This window comes from Ciconia boyciana, chromosome 2, assembly GCF_034638445.1.
Source record: "Ciconia boyciana chromosome 2, ASM3463844v1, whole genome shotgun sequence".
NCBI classification, from domain to species: domain Eukaryota; kingdom Metazoa; phylum Chordata; class Aves; order Ciconiiformes; family Ciconiidae; genus Ciconia; species Ciconia boyciana.
In genome coordinates, this window is record NC_132935.1 from 98317605 (window position 1) to 98336809 (window position 19205).

The 19205-nt window shown below is 42.8% G+C and overlaps 1 protein-coding gene across 2 annotated transcripts in view; it reads left to right on the forward strand.

The window, feature by feature from the left end:
• Positions 1-19205, forward strand: part of PHACTR1 (phosphatase and actin regulator 1) — a 318657-nt gene that overhangs the window by 283413 nt on the left and 16039 nt on the right. For both annotated transcript variants that reach the window (XM_072851388.1, XM_072851389.1), the window contains 2 exons: positions 13474-13529; positions 18602-18663. In XM_072851388.1, coding sequence (XP_072707489.1) covers positions 13474-13529; positions 18602-18663 — 118 coding nt within the window. The remainder of the gene's footprint in view (positions 1-13473; positions 13530-18601; positions 18664-19205) is intronic.

The following is a 19205-nucleotide window of genomic DNA, read 5'->3' on the forward strand; positions in this document are numbered from 1 at the left end:
CCTCCACTATTCTGTGATAGCACATGGCATCAAAAGAGCTGACAGTCTTTGTGTATTAGCAACATCTTTGCCTTTTGAAGTGCACGACATTGTTGGGTAATTTTTGTGTGCCTTTGGCACTGCAGAGTGGCCGAGTTCTGTCTCAGACTTTCCCAAATCCTGACTCCCTTCACTCCCCCAGTCTAAGGTTACTGTGAATGTGTCTCATAAAGCTATTCTGATGCAATGCTTGACAAATTTTTCCTGCTTTGGTTTATTGCACAATGGCTGTGCGGCACAGACCATTTAGACAGGTCACAAGCTCTGACAAATGCCTGTCTATGACCTGTAGACCATAAAAGTCTCTAGCTCACTTCAGTTCCAAGAGAACTGGGGTTAGCCCTTGAGACCAAACTCCTCATGCTCCGCTCCATGGAAAAAATTACCAGGACTCAGTTTCTAAACAAGAACATCTCACAGGCATGCTGTATTCACATGGAAATCAACTCCAGATGCCCAGCTTCCCTCAACAAGCATTTCTCTCAGCCCTGCACCTCCCCATCCCTTCAGTCCACCTCTGCCATAGCAAAAAAACCCCCGAGTCCCAGTTTCACTTCCAAGAGTTTTTCAAATTCCTTGCACCCTTGTATAGCTCTTTTCTCCTTTTCTAGCTCTCTGAAGCAGAACCTTAAGATCTGCCTTCAAAACTTTCTGTCTCTGGGTGGATCCAGAGACAACAAACAGCAATTTATTGTTCTTTCTCGGTTTGGGGAATTGGGAGCTTGCGCCTCTCAGAAACGTCCCAGACAGCCTGCAATGGTGCTGTCTGGTATCTATACAACAGCAACGATCTCAAGTAGTGCAGACTACAGCAATGTTCTAATGGCTCTAGTAAGAAAATAGGATGGAAGTGTGTATTTGATGCACGTTTTGCCAAAAACACTGCTGATCGGAGTTTGAAAAGCTGACAGAGTGTAGTAGTTGTGAGACATTTTTTTCTCCTCTCTTCCTTAGCAGCTGGTGTTCATTAGCTGGGCTCAGCAGAGCACCACTGCTGTCAAGCAGGAGCAAAGTTGTTATTAGCACTAGGTAATCTCCGGTCATGAGAGTGGCTTAACACCCAATAAACTATAAGGTACAGATGTAAATTCAGTATGCTTGTAAAGCAAAACACAAGTCCACATGGCTGTGGCCAGTGGGGGCTGGAAGGAAGGACTGAGAGTGTATTCTTTTACTTCAGCTCAATGCTGATGCATGAGAAATTGCATGTTTTAAACTAATCATGAAGTTGAGAAAAGCTAGGAAGCAGGCACTGTATCTGTTTGCCCAGGCCATCCCTGCCAGCATGTTTTAGTGCCAATCTGCAGCCTCTCATAGCAGTAGGGGCAGTTTCCAGTTTTACAAACACTTTGTGCATCATCAATACATGTTCAGAAGGGATTTTGTCAGGGTGACTGTGCTGATTCCCTTTGCTACCTCTCTCCAAGCCCCCTCTCCTTGCCTTCACTGCAGCTGGATATGCAGAAAACAAGTGGATGCCACAAAACCAGGGCACTGAAAGCCCAGAACAGAGGTATTTCAGTCCTGGCATCTGAGCGTGCCCTGCAGGGAAATCCAGGCTTCTCCTGTGGCATGTCAGCAGCCATGAACAAACAAACTTTGCTCGTCTTGCATACAAAACATTTTAAATATTAACTCTCTTCAGCCTCTCTGCGTGAATGCCAGCAACATAAACTATTCAGACCAGTAAGGAGCTCAAAAAACAATCACCAGTTTAAGGCAGTCTTTCTTTAGAGGACAAACAATTGCAAAAATGTGGGTTTTAATAGCACCCTCATTTGAAATGTCACAGGGAAGACATCTACAACACTGTCCCAGTGGGGTTTAAGAAGTGAAGTGTCTGAAGTGTAAAGGAGAAATGACTCTTCAGGTCAGCTGGGCCACAAACAGGTTTCTCTCCCATTTTGTATAAAGAAGATGGAAGATGTCGTTGGGCATTCCCTCCCCCTCCTTAGTTCAACATCAGCTCCAATTAAGGAAAAAATAATGAAAAGAATACTGGTCTCCCTGCAGCAGCTAGATTGTGGTAATGAAGCAGGTTTTTACATTGATAAAGTGTCAGAGGGAGCTGGGGAATGTGCAGGCAAGAGTACAGGCACCTGATTAGTCGGAAAACTAAGAGTGGAGAAACTTCAGTAGGGGTTGAACTGAGCCCTTGAAACTTCAGGGGGAAAATGGAAAAAGCTGATGTCACACTATGCAGAAGACAAAGAGAAAGGCTGCAGGCTGTTCAGCATATCACATAGGGTTTGTGTGTCCCTCTGGAAGTGTTTTGTTTCATGGGGGGTTTTTTGTTTATTTTGAAGTTAAGAGTATTTGCCTGGAAATAGGATCTTTGTTACTTTGGAGATTATTGATTCCTGCTGCTAATTCCTTATTCGATGTAATAAGCCTCTTTGTAACATTCCATTTGTTTTGCTGTGGAAATACTTATGAAGCAACAACAACAAAAAAAAAGGATTATCAGTTTATGGTCCAAATTTAGCCTCCGGGTAATTATGTGTGTCTCAGTAACTCTGAGAGAAGAAAATGCAGATGGGACAAGAATTCTCCCGAGGAAAAAATATCTTGTTATGCTTTTAGGCCACTAGATTGAAACCTAAAGGTGGTGATATAATTGTGAGCAAATCGTGTCTAATATCTTGTCAAAATAACAACTCTGCGGTCTCCTAAGGCATGGGGTTTTTTAACTGTAACCAGGTGAATAATTTCTTCTTTTTTTAAAAAAACTATCCATTCTTGGTATTTTCTGTCTCTGGTGCAGCATGTTTTCACTGATGTGCCATGAGATGCTATGATTTCAAAAAAATATTTCTGGATTTTGCTTATGCGTAGAGGCAGAAGTAGGCTCTGGCAGTGAAGGTGTTAAATACACACCAGCTGGAAGGGGACAGGTTGTGTTCTTGAACAAGGTGAGAATTTATACAATGGGCAGATCGCTGGGTAGGGTGGTGAAACATGAAATTCTCTAGAAAGGTAAGAAATAAATTTGCAAACAGTGATGCAGATGCAAAAGAATCAACGTTGTAAAACGTATGCAAACACCCAGCCTGATCAGCAGGTATCACGGATCCATGTGTGACCATTAAATGGCTAGGAATGACCCAGACATCTGCACTGCAGCTGGCAACGCAGCTACTGGGGAGAGCTGTCCTTGCAACCTGCTTCAGTAGATTTGTGCTTGTAATTACCATAGCAGTTACTGCAAGAAGAGTTGTGTCTGCTGGAGTTGGCCGAATAAGGGATTTTTTGCATTTGGTACTCAAATGGAACAAAATAATTAACAAGTGGGGTAGGGAAAACTGGATAAAAATAGCAAATTGAGGCATTAATTTTAATTACAAACTGAAAACTAGCATTTCAGGTCAGAATCAAATATTTTCTCCAACACACTTTTTAATGCTTTTTTGAATTTTTTTTTTTAAGAAAAGTATATCTAGTGAATTGTTTTGTCAGTTGAAACTACTCACTAAGTTTGACCTTACCTTGCAGATAGTTTCTGACCTGCTGGAACTCAATTTTTCAGCAATTTTACTGTTTGTCACAAACAGCCCTAATTCTTAATCTTCAAGTGGACGTTTTAGGCCACAGCCCTTTGCAGTAAGTCACTGCTATTTATCACCTGCCTTTCCTGCAATCTGGGGGGCTGAAATCCCTCTGGCACAAAATAGTTAATCACTCTTAAAGCTCTCAAATTTGTTCACTTCCAGGAATTTTCCACTTCAGTAACAAGACAAAGTGTGGGCACCATGCTATTTCCTACACATCTTTTCTCCTAGAAACTGAATTATCGTGGTTTTGAATTGCTAACACTGCCAACTTCTGTTATAAAAGTGTTTATTTGGAATTCCTGTATTGTGGCTGTTCCAAGTCACTGGGTATTTTAGCTTTTGATTCATTTCTCAGAAAGTGGATAAGTTGCTTTTCTTTTACATTACCAATGTAAAGTGCCTGTTTGGAGATGAATTTGATTTCTGCAGTATCGTTCATTTGCCTTTCTTCATGCTGGCACTGGTAAAATGGTCTATAACAAACGAACACGGTCAGGGGATATACATAATTCCTCTCTCTCTGTTCTTTGAGTGGTCTGTAGCTGCTGCAGTAACAGAGGAGGCTTTTTCAAGTTGGCCATGTAAGTGTTGAGCTTGCCATCAGCAAGCTGGTGAAGTTCCCCACCCAGGTTTCCTTCATTAAAACTAACAGCTTCCTGCATTTTGGATTGAGATTTGCCATGATGGTCACAGATTATTTGGACTGCCAAACAAAATTGGTTTGTTTGTTTACATGTTTTAAATGTCCCTGACTTGATATTTTAGGATTACACTTGTGTTAGTGCATATGTGAATAAGAAGATAGGGTGCTGTTGCTTTTTTAATTAGAGAAATTGCATACTGACCATGCTAGAAGTGTAAGATACCTGCTAATGCACAGGCTATGTACATACAGTCACTGTGGTCCATATATAATCACCATGTAGTCACTGTGGTCCACAGAGGCCCATCAGGAGGTCTGATCTTCACGCTAGCTAAATGTAGTGAAGATGGTTCCTCCATTATGTGCTTCAGCCCTTAACCCTTCCTCGAAGCCAGCAGCTGCTTCTCAGCAGAATTTAAGTTTGTGGCAGCAGATTTCTCAGACGAGGATCTGTAGAGGAGAGGGGCATTGGAAAAGATCAGGGGGGTTTAGAGGGTGGTAGGAGGTTTGGGGAGTGGGGCCATGCTCCTGTTGTCATCCCTCAGCCTCCCTCTGTGGTTTCTTCCCTGGCCCCACAGACCTTCTTCCTGCCTTTTAAAGCATTGCTTCCTCTCTCCATCCCGAGGCCACCACACATGCACAGGAATAACTGCTTTATTCCTATATCAAACCATGCTCCACCATGCAAGCTTCCCTGAGCACCAGGATCCAGGGCGGGGGGACATGCCAAGAGGGAAGGGAGCTCCGCTGTTCTGGCTCTTGCTTGGAGATGGCTCTGCTTTTGAGAGTGTAACTTTTATGGTAAGAAGCAGCCATGTACTGGAGCCTAGAGGGGTACCCCAGATTTGTTTAATCCAAATTGCTAAAAACAGCAGGGGGTGGTGTCACAAATCCAGTCACAACTGGCTTGGCTGGGTGACAGAGCTGAAGGGGTCTGGGCCCCTGCCTCAGGTCTGTTGTTTGGCAGAACAGTCCATAGGATAGTCCGGGAAGCCCTTCAGCAGCAGAAGACTGGGGACACCTTTGCAAATATATTAATGGTTGTCTGGTCTCCTACAGATCTTCCAAATACAAGGTTACAGCTCAAAACTGAGTAAGTGCAGAAGATGGCAGGAGAAGCCTCCGAAGACTAGTGTTTGGAGGAAAAGAATATTGTACTTAACCAGAAAAAAGTAACTTACTATGAGGAGTAAGGCAAATAATGTTTCTAAGGTTTAGCATCTAGATCTTTCCTTCAAAAATGCGTCTTTAAAGACTCGTTGCTTTAAGTATATTTGTTCACAGACACAAAACCACATTACTATAGAGAGAAAAGATTTTAAAACAAACCAGACACAATAATGCCTGTAGATAGCAAGAGTATCTGTTCAGCTCAGATTGATTTTCGTGGTGCCATTTTATTCACGTCATTCATGGATTGACCTTGAACTGTGAATTATGATCTCTTTAGCTTTGTAAAATCAGCTTTTGGTTCAATATCATTACCTTTGGAGAAGCAAGTGTCTTCTCACAATGCTGTACAGACAACAGAAGGACAATCGCTAACATTTTAGAACATTTTTTTTCTTTATTACAATGGGTCCTAACATCCATCTGTTTTTTCTGGCATGCTTTAGATCTTCAACCAGCATTTAGTACATTTTTCCCTCTGGATTTCTAGTACTCAAAAATATCCTATTTTTATTGTTCCAAAAATGTATTCTTGAATTAGATACATAGTAAATTCCCTCCTCTAAAAAAGATTGTTCTTTGTTTCCTACTGCAGTTGTTGGATATTTTGTTCTTGGGATTAGGCCTAAGTGATTTCAGAATTAATGCTGCAAAGCTCATGTGGTGTAACTATCTTAATTCTGCCATGCCCTTTTTTTAAAATCATTTAAACTTGCATGATCATATTTTATGCGAACAGCCAGCATTTGGCTAAAAGGTTTGATGTTAATGAAACAGTACAGTAATGAAACAGAGGAGGCTCCATGTTAGAGCTGGAGGTGTGAGCCATGAGCTTGCATGATCTTGCAATGTTCTACATATCAGTAGGCATTTGCAGTTATTATTATTGAAAAGGGGGCCAAAATCTGAATTTGTGTGTCTAGCACTATTCGGCTTTATCTTTAGAAAATAATAAGAAATTAAGTAATTCCTTGGGAAAATGCAGGTGTCTGCATTGTGATACTGTGGTCTAATGAAAGATTGATGACTTGAGTACGTCATTATTCACACTGTTTCTACTCAGAGTCATAGGACTATCTAGTCATTCTTTTATTTCTTTTAACAAAATACAGAGTTCATGGCCCAAGATGATTCTGCTTTATTTCAGTATTTTAAAGAAATACGTTCTGTATATGATAGGCAAGATTTTATCTTTATGCAAACATAATGAATTGTCGAAATCTACATTTTGAATATGATTCTTTTTCCCCAGGAGACCTAATCTGGGCAGCCTTTTCTTTCTTGGGGAGCTTGTAACTTTCCCAAGAGTAAATCAAAATCATAATAAATCAATCCCTCAGTCAGCTGAAACAGAAAAGACTGCATTATTTGAGCTATGAGTCAAGAATGGATTCACATGGGCTGAAGAATGAGAAAACAAATTGGTCAGGTTTAGAGTTTTAAACAAAGGGCCAACTTGGTTATATTTTTCACTATCCACAGATGCTTGAGCAAGCAGAAAATTTGCTGATTAGTTTTCCTAAAAATCCTCACCGCAATCTAGACTAGGCAGAGCTTTAAAGTTTATATTGAATCTGTTTCTCAACACAAAACCAAGTCTGGGATAAGCATAATTTTGGGGGGTAGTAAAAGACTGCTTAGAGCCTAAATTAAAATCTGAATAATTTTAGTTGAAAATCTGATTTTCCTGCAGAGCCCAGCTGGATACATGATTGCAGATGTGTTACGGGAACTGTTACTTGGTTGGTTCATGTGCCAGACTGCTCTGTATTTCTTGTGGTGCACTAGGAAGAACTGCTGAGCAAAAGGATTGCCTCTCTCCTCCAGGACATGGGACTGTTGTAGCTATCCTGGACCAGGTGGTCCAGTCCAGGGAACAAACTGGGATGCTGAGGTAGCAGAAGTACCTTGCCAGTAAGGCACCATCAGAAAGTACTCAGATCTTCAACTGATACTTACCAGTTTTTAAATTTTCACCAAAAGCAAGCACTTCTTACCAAATTGTCTAACTAGTTCTCATCTAAACTCTGTCTCAGTGGTGCTTCACCCATTTTCCCAGGGATGAACAGGGGTCTCTGCCCACTTTGGTTTGCTCTAGTCATTGCCGCAGGCTTCTTTATAGCTGCAGAAGCACCACCATCTCCCAGGGGCTAAATGTTTAAAATCAACAGGGAAATGGAGAGCAGTCATTACATGGTAACTGAATCGTGGCAAACACTCCTTATGGTTTTATTGCCTTAATTTCTCAGGAAAAGGAGTTATAAGGCATATTGTCATGACTGATACCAGGAGACTTGTCACACAGGAAAGAGAGCTTAAAGAAAGAGATAATGTATCCTACAAATTAGCCAACATCTTAATGGAGTCTAGTACAGGAATTTTAATGGTGTAAAACTCTTACATTTGCTTCTTTGGGTAGGGATTTTCTATTTAATATGCCTTCAGTTTATTCACTCATTGATAAAACTGTATTTAATCCCATTTTATAAATCCTGTTAGGAGAAAGATAGTTCTCTGTAGACGCTAAAGTCTGGCTGGCAATATCTGGGCTGATACTTCAGAGAAAGTGAACCTCCAGGATTACGAATATTTTTTGCTCATTGTGCAGTGACGTAAGGAAAGGAGGTAGTTCATTCCTGTCTTCTGCTAACAGTTAACTGGCAGAAGCAAATACAAGATTTTCTTCTCCAGTTTTCTCTTCCAATTTTCTGTCCTTGGCATGGGAGCGCGAAGAGCCCCTGGTAGCCTATATTTCATCAATATTGCTTTGCTAGCAGCATTATTATTGGGAAAGGCAAGCTAAATTAAGCAACAGTAAGACTCTTTACTCCCATTGAATTATCCTCATGTTGAATTATATAGCTGATGTAAATCAGCGCAGTTCTACTGGCTCCAGTCGTGCTCATTTATGCCAACTAAAGAGCAATGTGACAAGTAGTTCTTTGTAGCAGCTGGCTTCTCACGTGCCCAGCTCAGATTTACTCCTCTCTAAGAGCAATCTCTAGGGTGGTATGAACTCAGTTGCAACTGAGTAAAAAGATTTGCATCTACAGAATAAATTCAGGAGTTGCTCCAGAGGTTATGCCCCACTGTGCTCAGAAGTTATTTTACATTGGGGTGACCTATGTCATCAGGAAGAGCTGCGTGAGCGTGGTTGGGCTCCGAGATGTTTTGGTAATGTTCTGGACACCTCACCATACTGCTGTGTGCCCTGTTGTGACCACCCGTGACCTGTTTGCCCATCAGTCCTGCTCTTGGGTCACCCACACCAGATGTCACCGTTCAAGCACTGGAGAGCTGCTGGGTTTTGCCTCTTGCATCTGCAAACGCTCAGAGTTAACAAGCCTGGCAAGTATATGGAGCATCGTCTTCCAGCAAGTCCTGTACTATATCCAGCCCTTATACTTACAGATGACCCAATACTAAGCTCTTAGATTTTCTTTTTCTCTAGGCAGAGGCAAAGGTGAATTCCTGATACCCAGGAAACACACATCCAGCACTGTCCTGTTCACACAACAATAAGCTGGGTGGCATTAACCAGCTCTTTCTCAGAGCTCATCCACTACAAAACAGGAGACTAAGGAGAGAAAACCCATGACTCCTAGAGGGGGACAGCCGAGGCCACCAGGAGCGCCTTGCTTCAAAGGTGCTGTCAGGCACAAGGGCTGCAAGAATCTGACCCTCAGCTCCATGACTAGTTGGCTGCTGTCCTGAGAGCCCACTGGGTGTGGCCACACTGCAGAGCAGGGTAGGCATCACTGTGTGGGCTCTTAATTTGTGTGTGTTTTGTATTGCTTGGGGAGATGTACAGGCAGTTTTTCCTTTTATTGCTCCTGCAAGGACACTGCCACATTGAGCAGAAACTTCCCATTCAGAGTTCTCAGTTTGCTGGGCAGGGTCCAAACAGTAGCATCTGTCAGTGAAAATGCTGCCTTTCTTTCCCTTCGCTCCCTGAAGAGCTTACACCCACATCAGCCAATACTTTGAGTCTACAGCAATTGATTTTGCACAATTGTCCCTCCTGCCCCAAAACTCCTACTCATCCACCATGATGTGCCCAGCCCAGCCCAGGGCAAATTCAAAAAAGCAAAACAAACAAACAAAAAACTCACCGCACAATGTCCTTATGAAGAGTTGCTCAGCTTTTGTTGTATACTTCTAGCACAAGGACTATGGTGCATTTTGATCATGCAGGGAATTAATTCAGAAAAGTGGTTTGCTGTCAAGTCAGATTTGTAAATCTGAGCAAACAGTTCTATTTTTCACTGACAATCTCATTTGGATATTATTTTTTCAGTGAAATCCTAGCAAAGCTTTCTTATGTCAACATAAATCTTAGGAAGGTTTTCTTTGTAGTAAAACCTTTGCAGTGTATTTGCAAAACCGCTGTTAACAATATTGCGAAAACATATGAAGTATAAAACAGGCAACGTATTGCAAAGCACAAATTACAAAAAAATAAACTTTCCTATCCCCTTGAATGTCTGAAGCTTATTGCAAAACTGCATGGATGGCACAATGAAAGTCAAGCATGTTCACACAAGAGATTTTAGATACAGAAAGTGCTGTTAAAGGTTGTTACTTTTTAAGGCCTGTCTTGCGTTTTCCTTGGGTAGACAACTATGCTCATATAGCTCCATGAAACATTCAGAGTTACCTTTCTGATCAACAGCAGCACCACACATCCCACTCGATTCTTAGTTTTCACAAGCAGATCTGTTATTTGCTGTTGCAGCAGCAAACCTCCGTTTTCTCCTGTTTATTCTGATTGTGCTGCTAATGAGACACTTGTTTCCTGACCTCTGGCCTCTTGACAGCCTCATGCAGCCCCTGTGATGTTAAATGAAATAAGGCACAGCAGCAATCCAGCAATCAAACCACTGAAATCAATCTCTGCAATCTAGGTGGGCTTCATTAATATTTTTTTATTCCGGGCAATACAGGAGGGAAGGTAAAAGAGGGGAGGTATCACGCCTGGTGTTTGCCAAGATCAGAGTGGCACACTGGAGATGGTATACTGAAATTTGGTGTGAAGAAAACGGTATCTTTTCAGCCATGGTAACAAAGCAATAGCTGCTTACTTTTCTTGATTTACAGGATCAGTAACTAGTATCAAGATTTTTAAAAATAGTAACATTAACATCTGGCTCAACATCTGGCAAACATAGAAGTTAAGAGGCAAGAAAAAAGAACTAAAATGAAGCTGTTCTGAGGAGCTGGTGGAGTAGTTTGATAAGCCCAAAGATAATTTGGGGGCAGAAGTCACTGTAGCAGCAAGAGAAGAAGTGAAATGAAAAGTGCAAGAGACCAAGAAAAGAGATAATTGTGAAAGCGTGGAAGGGAAGGGCTGGGGAAAGGGCTGGGTTTGTTTGAGAAGCTCATCAAGGAGGGACTCACAACAAGGGAACAGGAGCAGGCTCAGTCAGTCCAAAAGGATGATGGAAATGGGGATGTAACAGCAGTTCATGGAGATGAAAGCAGACACTGGTAATGGAGATCCAGAACCTCCACAGCTTCTATTCATTACCTTCTTCATCCTCCAGCTGTGCTTTACTGCTTGCACTGTAAGGACTAGTCATGATTTTGTTCCACTACAAGGGTACCTTATCTTCTCCTACTGCCTAAGTCTTGCTATTAAAAATTCTTGAGTTTGTAAGAGTCCAGAAGCTATCAACAACCCACGAATGCAGATAGCTTCAGATCTCCAGACTGAAGCTATCAAAAGTGCCATGGCTTTTTCTGAAGTGCTTGAAAATGGTAGTTATCATTTAGGCAGGAGCACTCTGCAGCCTGGAAAGGGTGGATAATGGGATCTATAAAATAATTTGACTCTTGATGGGGAACACAGGTATTCTTGGCTGGCTTTCACTAGGGGCTCTACCAAGCAGCGTGGGGAAGAATCCCACAGTCTATAGGTCTCTGAGCAGCACAGGAGTAGAGGGTGCATATAATACCACGGGCGGAAATCTCTGGAGGAAGATTCCAAATCTCTTGGAGGAAATCTCTGTCCTCTTGTGTGGAAGCAATGACACAGTGAAGTGAAAGCTTTGTTTAAATGCATCTACTTCATGGCAGGTACCCCAGTAAACACATGGAAGACTTGGTCCTTTTTGTAAATCACCTATGTAGATAGATAAAACTTCTGCCTTTTGTTAGAAACGCTCCAGTGTGAACTGTTCTTGACAGAACTGTTAGCTGAGTCCTTCAATCCCTGTTTTCTTGGAAAGGGGAGGACCTTTTTGGGAGCATTCTCTTCTGACTAATTTCTCCTTTTACTTGTTGTGTGATGTTTGTTCCTATAGAAGCAGCCGCACACTGGGTGGCTGGAGTCTGTCCTTAACATCCCTCTGATGCATCCTCTTGAAAAGCATCACGGTGGGTTGGATTAAAAACATTGTATAACTCAGTTCCCTCAGACACGTGGTGGGGCTAAGAGTGGCAACTTTTTCTCTTTGATTCTCATGCGCTGCTAGAAATAGTTTTAATTGCTTCGTAGTCCTAAAGTGAAGTCTCCCATTAGCAACAGCTACCGTATCTTAAAGATGTTAATAGCAAGCACTTGAATAGCACTTTCTGTCTTCAAAGTAGTTTGCAGACATTCTTTACTTCTGAATTAAGGATGAGTTTCTGTCCCTTTCAACACTTTTCCAGTGAGATGAGATAAATGTTCAATCTGCCGTGGGAAAGAGACAAAGCTAATGACTCCCAGTTCTCCACTGGAATAGGGCCATGTTCTGCTGTTTTGTTTTCGTGGTCTAAAGTGGCCCCAAAGGACATACGGCTGGTATCACCTCTGCTGATGGAAATCTTCAGGCTATATGAAGTCAGATGCCTGTAGTGCTTCTGCCTTCATACAGCTAGCGTAGGGGGTGGGCTCCTACCCACCCCATGCACTTCAGGCCTGTGCACCATGCATGATGTGAGGGGCAGGGGTATTGAACTGGCGCACAGGTGAGCTTCTGGCTCTGGAGAAGGCTGGGGATGTGTGCGCATCTCAGCAGTAGCTCAGCCCTTGTGTTGTGAAGAGCCGTTGTCAGACATTGCTCATCCAGCCTTGCAGAGCTAGCCCCACTTCAGTGAGCTTCTGTGCCCTGGGTCGGGGGAAGCATTCATCGCAGAAGATGAAGCCATGCAGCCAGCATTCGTATCACATTTCCTATCGGTACCCGGTACCTCACAGGGGAATTGATGATCCAGCTGGCAGAGACTGGGGCCCCCACATTGGAACGTCTCTGAATGACCACGTCTGAAGGAAGAGGAGGCTCTGTCCTGTCACTGGCATCGTTGACAAAACTCCCATTGACTCGGAGGAGAGTATGAGGAGGCCCAACAGTGTTGACTTCTGATGTCATCTCCCTGGTTTACTTTGTTTTCCAAAGACCCCTTTGTGCTTCTCTGCCTTGCTTTGTATTCTGAATATTCAGACCATTTCTGTGCTCAGGGTCCCCATTTGTATTTAGATTGCATTTGTTGTGACCCTATTACTTACAGGTTAACTAGCAAGTCACGCTGATCCTTCAATATAAGATTTAATAAAAGCCACAAGAGGAGGAGGAGGGAAGTGAGGGTGCAGAGGAGGAGGAGGAGGGCTGCTATTGTTCTGCCCTCGGCGCTGCCAAACCATCCCTTGTTTTTTCTGTGGACTGTCTGTGTGTTCAAATGCTGTTTGAACAAACGGGGCGCAGTCAGGAGGCTGGCGAGAGGGCAGCGAGAGGGTTAGCTGGGTCTTAGCTAGAAATACTTGCGCGAGTCAGGAAGCAGGCATGGGAGGAAGGAAATTAAGTGGAGACATCTGTGTAGCTTAGCTTTCAGCAGCTCTGCCTGGGGTAGTGGTGGGAGAGTCATGCCTAAGATGACATAACGTATTTTGTCTTTCGTGAGTTGAAAACAGAGGAAACTGCGAAAGCGAAGCATGGTCTGTGTCACGCATGGTCCGGGCATACCAAGTACATAATGGAGCAGTGTCAGTGCTTTCTGCTCTGCCTTTCACACCCCAAAATAACTCTTCAAGATAGACAACTGAGGAGAATGTGATATGGTCCAAAAACTGATCTTGGACTTTTTTCGCAGACGACTGAGCCAGAGGCCGACTGCTGAAGAATTGGAGCAGAGGAACATACTGAAACGTAAGTCCTGATACTGCTGACATTTAACCTGAAGCCAGCTAGTTTGGGTTAGTTTAGATGTATTTTGGGTGTTTTTTATAAAACATCAACTATTCTGTACGTGCATCATTAATAATAATAAAGTGTATCATAAATGCAAATAAGCATGCAAGTCTGTAGCAACATCGAGAGCTGGAGAAACAATTCTTTAAAATCAGAGTCAGTAAATTCACAAGAATGAACACTCTATGGGGAAAAAAACCCAGACATTGAATCTCTTTTGCAAGTCCTGTTCCAAACAGAGGGTCGGTCATTCTGAAAAGCCTTCACGCGGCTCTTACACAGATGAGCATCCCATTATAAGTTAGTAAAGACATTAGGGCATGGCTTGATTAGTTTTCCTAAAAATCTTCATAGCAATCTAGACTAGGTGGAGCCTTTATTCAATTAAAAAAAGAAACCAGTGTGACTCAGGATTATTCCCCTGAAATGTCCTCTGAAACTCTTCCTTTAAATCAGCCAAAAACTTGCTGGTAGATCCTCAAAACATTAAATGATGTTTTAAAGGGACAAAATACCATTTAGAGAGCTTGGTCTGAGTTAAGTTAGTAGATGCGTTGCCATCAGGTTCAAGGGAAGCAGGACTGAGTCCAGCACAAATCTCGTAATCTCATGAATGAACAGGGAAAAAAAATTAGTTTCTTTACTCACATTGAATTGGTTTGAATATAAAAATTTAGAAAAGCTGTTTACCTAATTGTTGTTACTTTGGAAACAGAAAACAAAAGAAACAAGTTCTTCCCTTTTTAAGTTAGTAAATCCATCATTCCAGGGAAATTTTTAAAAATGACTACAGAAAAAAGTATTCCTAAATGGTATCTTAAAATACCGTAAGTCTCCTTAGGTAGGTCCATAATTTATCTTCTCTTGTTGTCCAAAAAAACTGCATTGTACAGAATCATAAAAACGTGGTAGCACAAGATTAATTCTCTGATAATTAGCAGAATCGATTGATTAAATACTTCAAAATCAAATTCCTAGCAATTTAATGATAGTGTTAACGCTCAGCAGGGTTTTTTCATCTGTTCATGTTATTACGCATGGCAGACAAAGAGAAAGAGAGAGACACAACTGTCAATGCAAAGAGGAGAAAAGACCAGACAGCAGAGCGGCGTGGGTGAGCCCGAGGCTGCCAGGAAAGCCATTTGTTTGGGGCCAGCCCCCTTTTGATAGCTGTGCTCCTACCATCTACTCCTAACTCCTGTGCCTGGCAGCTGGAGAAAGTCAGGGCAGAAACTGGGGAAACAGGTGGCACATCCAGATGTGATTGTCTCACAGCGGGGGGGTGGGGGGGTAGCAGAACAGCTGGAGGAGGGGGAACCTGCGATGTGACTAATGCCAGGCTCAGGCAAGGGGCCAATTCTCTGGGCAGCTTATGTTGTCATCCCAGGACTTGCCACCAGCATGACCCAACATGTGTCATGCACCACCTGGCACTGGTGCGTGACCAGTAAACACCGCCCTGGCACGGGTGAGGGTGGCCGGGGGGAGGCGGGGGTCTCAGGCAGCTGCTTTGGCAGCAGTGTTTGAACCGGCGTCAGTAGAGAGGCAGCATCTCCAACACTGGGTGCCTTGCAGAGATTCCTAAAGGTCACATTGCTAAGCACAGCAGTCATGTAGTGACCTGAAGATGTCTTACATTTCAGAGGAATTATCCCCCAAGTCACACTGGTTTCTTTTTGAGTTGAATAAAGGCTCTTAAATGACATGGGTGTGCTTGAAAATATTACCCTGAACCCAGAACTATATTGTATTTCCAAAATGGAATTTTTGTAGCTTTGTTCCTAAGCACAGATCTGCCCCCAAAAATGCGTGTCTTGGTAGACAAACAACTTCATAATTACAGGAAAAAGTAATGTGGTATTTCCAAGGCATCTCAACTTTTGGTGAAGCGCAGCAGGAAAGGAACAAACAATTAAACTAGTTACATAAATAAAAAAAAGAAAGCATTAAAATGCTCCACTCTTAAGCAAGTAAATATAAATAGTGTCTGGTTTGTACAGCATCATTTTGTGTCCTTTCCCTAGACTTCTGAGGAAAAGAATTATAACAAATATAATGGAGCCTAGAGAAAAAGAGACACAGGAAGCAATAATGAAAAGAGTGTAAATTCTCTGCATAAGCAGGTCAAGCTATTTGCAAAAGCCCAGTTCATAGCACACACACATACAAAAAAAAGAAAACCCAGCAAGCTCCCAGGTAGAGTAAACAGGATTTCCTCTGCAGTTAAAGCTGAAATCTCCTTGATGCAAATGTCATGTCTGGTACCATGGCATTCCTGTTACATGTGTAACCACATTATTGCCCATTCTGATGAGAAGAAATGAGGCAAAACACGGTTGGACATCCAGTCTTTATACATGAAGTGATCACTTCCTAGCTCCGTGCTACTGCAATAATTATGAGATGGTCAGTTTTATTGAATTGCAAGGGCAGAGCATCCATTGCACAAGTCCCACTACTTGCTGGTAGCAACAGTGAGGTTACAGCACCCACAGCAAAGAAATGGAGAACAGGGACACTGGTGCTTGAAGGGTCCTTCACTGAAGTATACCCAATTCATTGACTCTTATTTAAGTCCAACACACGTAGTGAGAGGAGTCCAGACCTGCAGGTTTAGTGTGAAGACTAAGTAACACATTTTGCAGTTAATACTTGCTGGCCGAGTTTATGAGGAAGGCTGCCTGAATCCCCCTCACGCACCACCCCTGTGCCACTTCTCAGAGAACTTCAGTTGTCAGCCTGGCACATTCAGGCTTGCATAAATTCCTCACAAAAATGATGGTTAGGTAGGCTCTGATGGTCTCAGACTGTACTGAGGGACATTTCACACTGACACAGAAATTAGGCCTGAAAATCGCACCCACACCCACCCACCCTCACACACACAGGTCTAGAGAAACAGCATCTCCTGAACACATAAGATAAAATAAAGCAACAGTTCTGTAGCTTCGCAAGATTGGCATGACTTAATTAACTTTAAAGAAATAGCTAAAACAGAGTCATTGTCTGGTTTCAGAGGAGAATGTATTCCTAATTCCCAGCTTTGACCTGACCGAGGTCTTCAGCCTGCCTGGCTGTCTCTGAAGGTGGGTGGCTGGGCTGAGAAGTGAGGAGAAAAGAAAGACATTGTATGCCAAGTACAGGAATGAATGGCCATAACTAAGTTTTATACATAACTCCTCAGCTGCTTGCAGTTCTACCCTGACTCTGTGTGGGCTCTGTTTCGCACTGTGTCTCTCCGGTTTAATCTTACAAGGATTTATTAGTGGCTCTGCTTCTGAGAGTAGGCATTTGCAGGACCAGCTTCTCCAAATTTGAGACACAATGAGAAGAACGAAATTTCTAGAGGAGCAATTGCTAGAAGAGAATCCAGCCCAGTAGGGACAGGAGCCATTGAAAGAGGAAAAATATCTTTATCAGTGTAGGTATTACAGTTATCATTTTAAAAGCCATTTGTAACTCCCTGCTGCCTTCTGTTCTTTTTACTCCAGCATCAGTTTCCTTCCTCCTGAAAATGTAAGCAGTATTTTTGGTAAAATGGCATTTAAAGATCAGAAGCATATTGTAAAACATCATAACATTGACTGGCTCTTTGTCCACTGTGGTGGAGATTTCCCAGTCCTGCTGAAGTCAGTGAGCAGTTGTGATAGACCTGTCAGCTCTACTGTCCTGAGCAGCAAGAAACCTGGCTTCCAGCCTAGCCCTCCTCGCCTGCTCAGAGACTTCTGTGGTCTCTGAACCTTGGGTCTTAGTTCTCTATGGGGAAAGCCCCAATTTTGAATGCGTTGGTTTGAAACGTTGCATCTCCTCCACTGTGGGCAGATTTCCATTGGGTTAGGATTATATTATTTTTGGCTTGTCCCAGTTGGTTAGTGGGAGTGCTGACCTGTGCTGTCTTGGCTGAAGAAGTTACAGCTGGCCGTTTGTTACTGCCACTCTGCCAGGGATGCCTGCTTCTCCCACAGGATCAGCGGAGAGGAACGTGGGATTCCCCCTTGGGTTTAATTCAGTCCAAAGTTGGATAATTTAAATCAAGCCACCTATACCAAACTGGCCTTTGAGGTCCATAATCTCCCTGCAGAGAGTTATTCCCGCCTGAGCTAGTCCTATCTGAGTGAAAACCAGATCACACCAGGGGCACAGGGTACTTGTTGGAAAAGCTGATGGGTTGTGTTTGCTGTCATCTGTTATGCGTGGGTGTGATTGGCATATGGACCAATTCAGCCATCAACGAAGCCGTGGAAACAGGTCCTAACTGATTGAGGAGCTGAGTACCTAGAAACCTGGGCTTTTAGTGACTTTCAGTGAAGTTCAGTGGAAAGACATGCATGACAGCCTGCTCCTAAGTTGAAGAAGAGTTAGTATACTCAAGTGTTACTGTCCTCTTGAGGGATAATGGTTGAGGCTTGCCCTCGCAAGTACTTGTAATGTGATCTTTTGGCTTAATGTTGAAAGTGGATTGCCCTAGGATGTGCTTTTATGCTCCAGTGTGATGCTGCAAAGGCTCATGATAGAAGGACACTCTCTCCTTACTCTGCTCAGGTCATGGGAAGTTGCAGATTTTGCCCGGCACCCCTATTCTGATTTTTTTTTCCATTCTCTCCAAAGAGTTAGCTGCAGAGAAATTATTCTGTGGATGGAAAAAAAAAATGCATGTGTTTCTTTTCCAACCATTGACCTTGCAGCCTCGCAGAATCCAACCGTATCATAGCTGAACTCCCTGAGGCCACCAGGACTGTGGGCAGGGAGATAACGGTTTCTGAAGAGCTGGCTCGCTGCCTGGCTCTTCTAGAAAGTGACACACATGAAGAGGTGCCAACACAGGGAAAGGGAGGAGGCTGTAGATGTTTTATGAAGTGTGTGAAGAAGTGCAGTAGCTACGGATCGAGGAAGTTCACCAGCCCCATAGGGACATGCTGTGCATCAGAGAGGTCCTGAAACATTAATATGCTGATGGAGAGGCTTATTTTGTTGCATACTGTGCATGCCTGATGAGTCCACAGCCTGAGATCCTTGTAAATCTTTTACAGCCCGGAATGAGCAAGAGGAGCAGGAGGAAAAACGAGAGATAAAGAGAAGATTAACACGTAAGGTGAGAAGCAACTTTGATCCTATTATGGCACGACTGTAACTTTCTCCCTACTGCACAGTTGTTTGCCTTTTTCCTTTTCCTCAGCACCATTTTCAAAAGTAGAGCATGAAACAAGTCTTAAAAGAAATCTTTAAAAGAAATCACCGATGTTACAGGGTGTAAGTCCACAGACAGTGAAGGGAACCGCTTTGCGGGCTCCACTTTGTGGTAACATTTTGAAAGTGGACAAAAGAAGATCTAGTCTTTAGAACAGAAGGAGCTTTGAACAGTGAAGGATACAGAGCCTAGCATTGGTCTAACCCTGCTCCCTGTAAATGTAATGGCTTCTGCAACCATTACAAAGAAAGAGCAAAGTTAAAACAATGCTGATTGCATTTGAAGATTCCACCTAAAAAAGCATTAAATTGAGAAATAAACTTTTTCTGGAAAAGGGGATTGTCACTTGAGGCATTTAAACTAAATAGAGACAAGCACTCGCAAAATGGTGTATAGTGCAAAAAACAATCTTGTATTGGCAGGGAAGGACAAACAAAACAGCATAG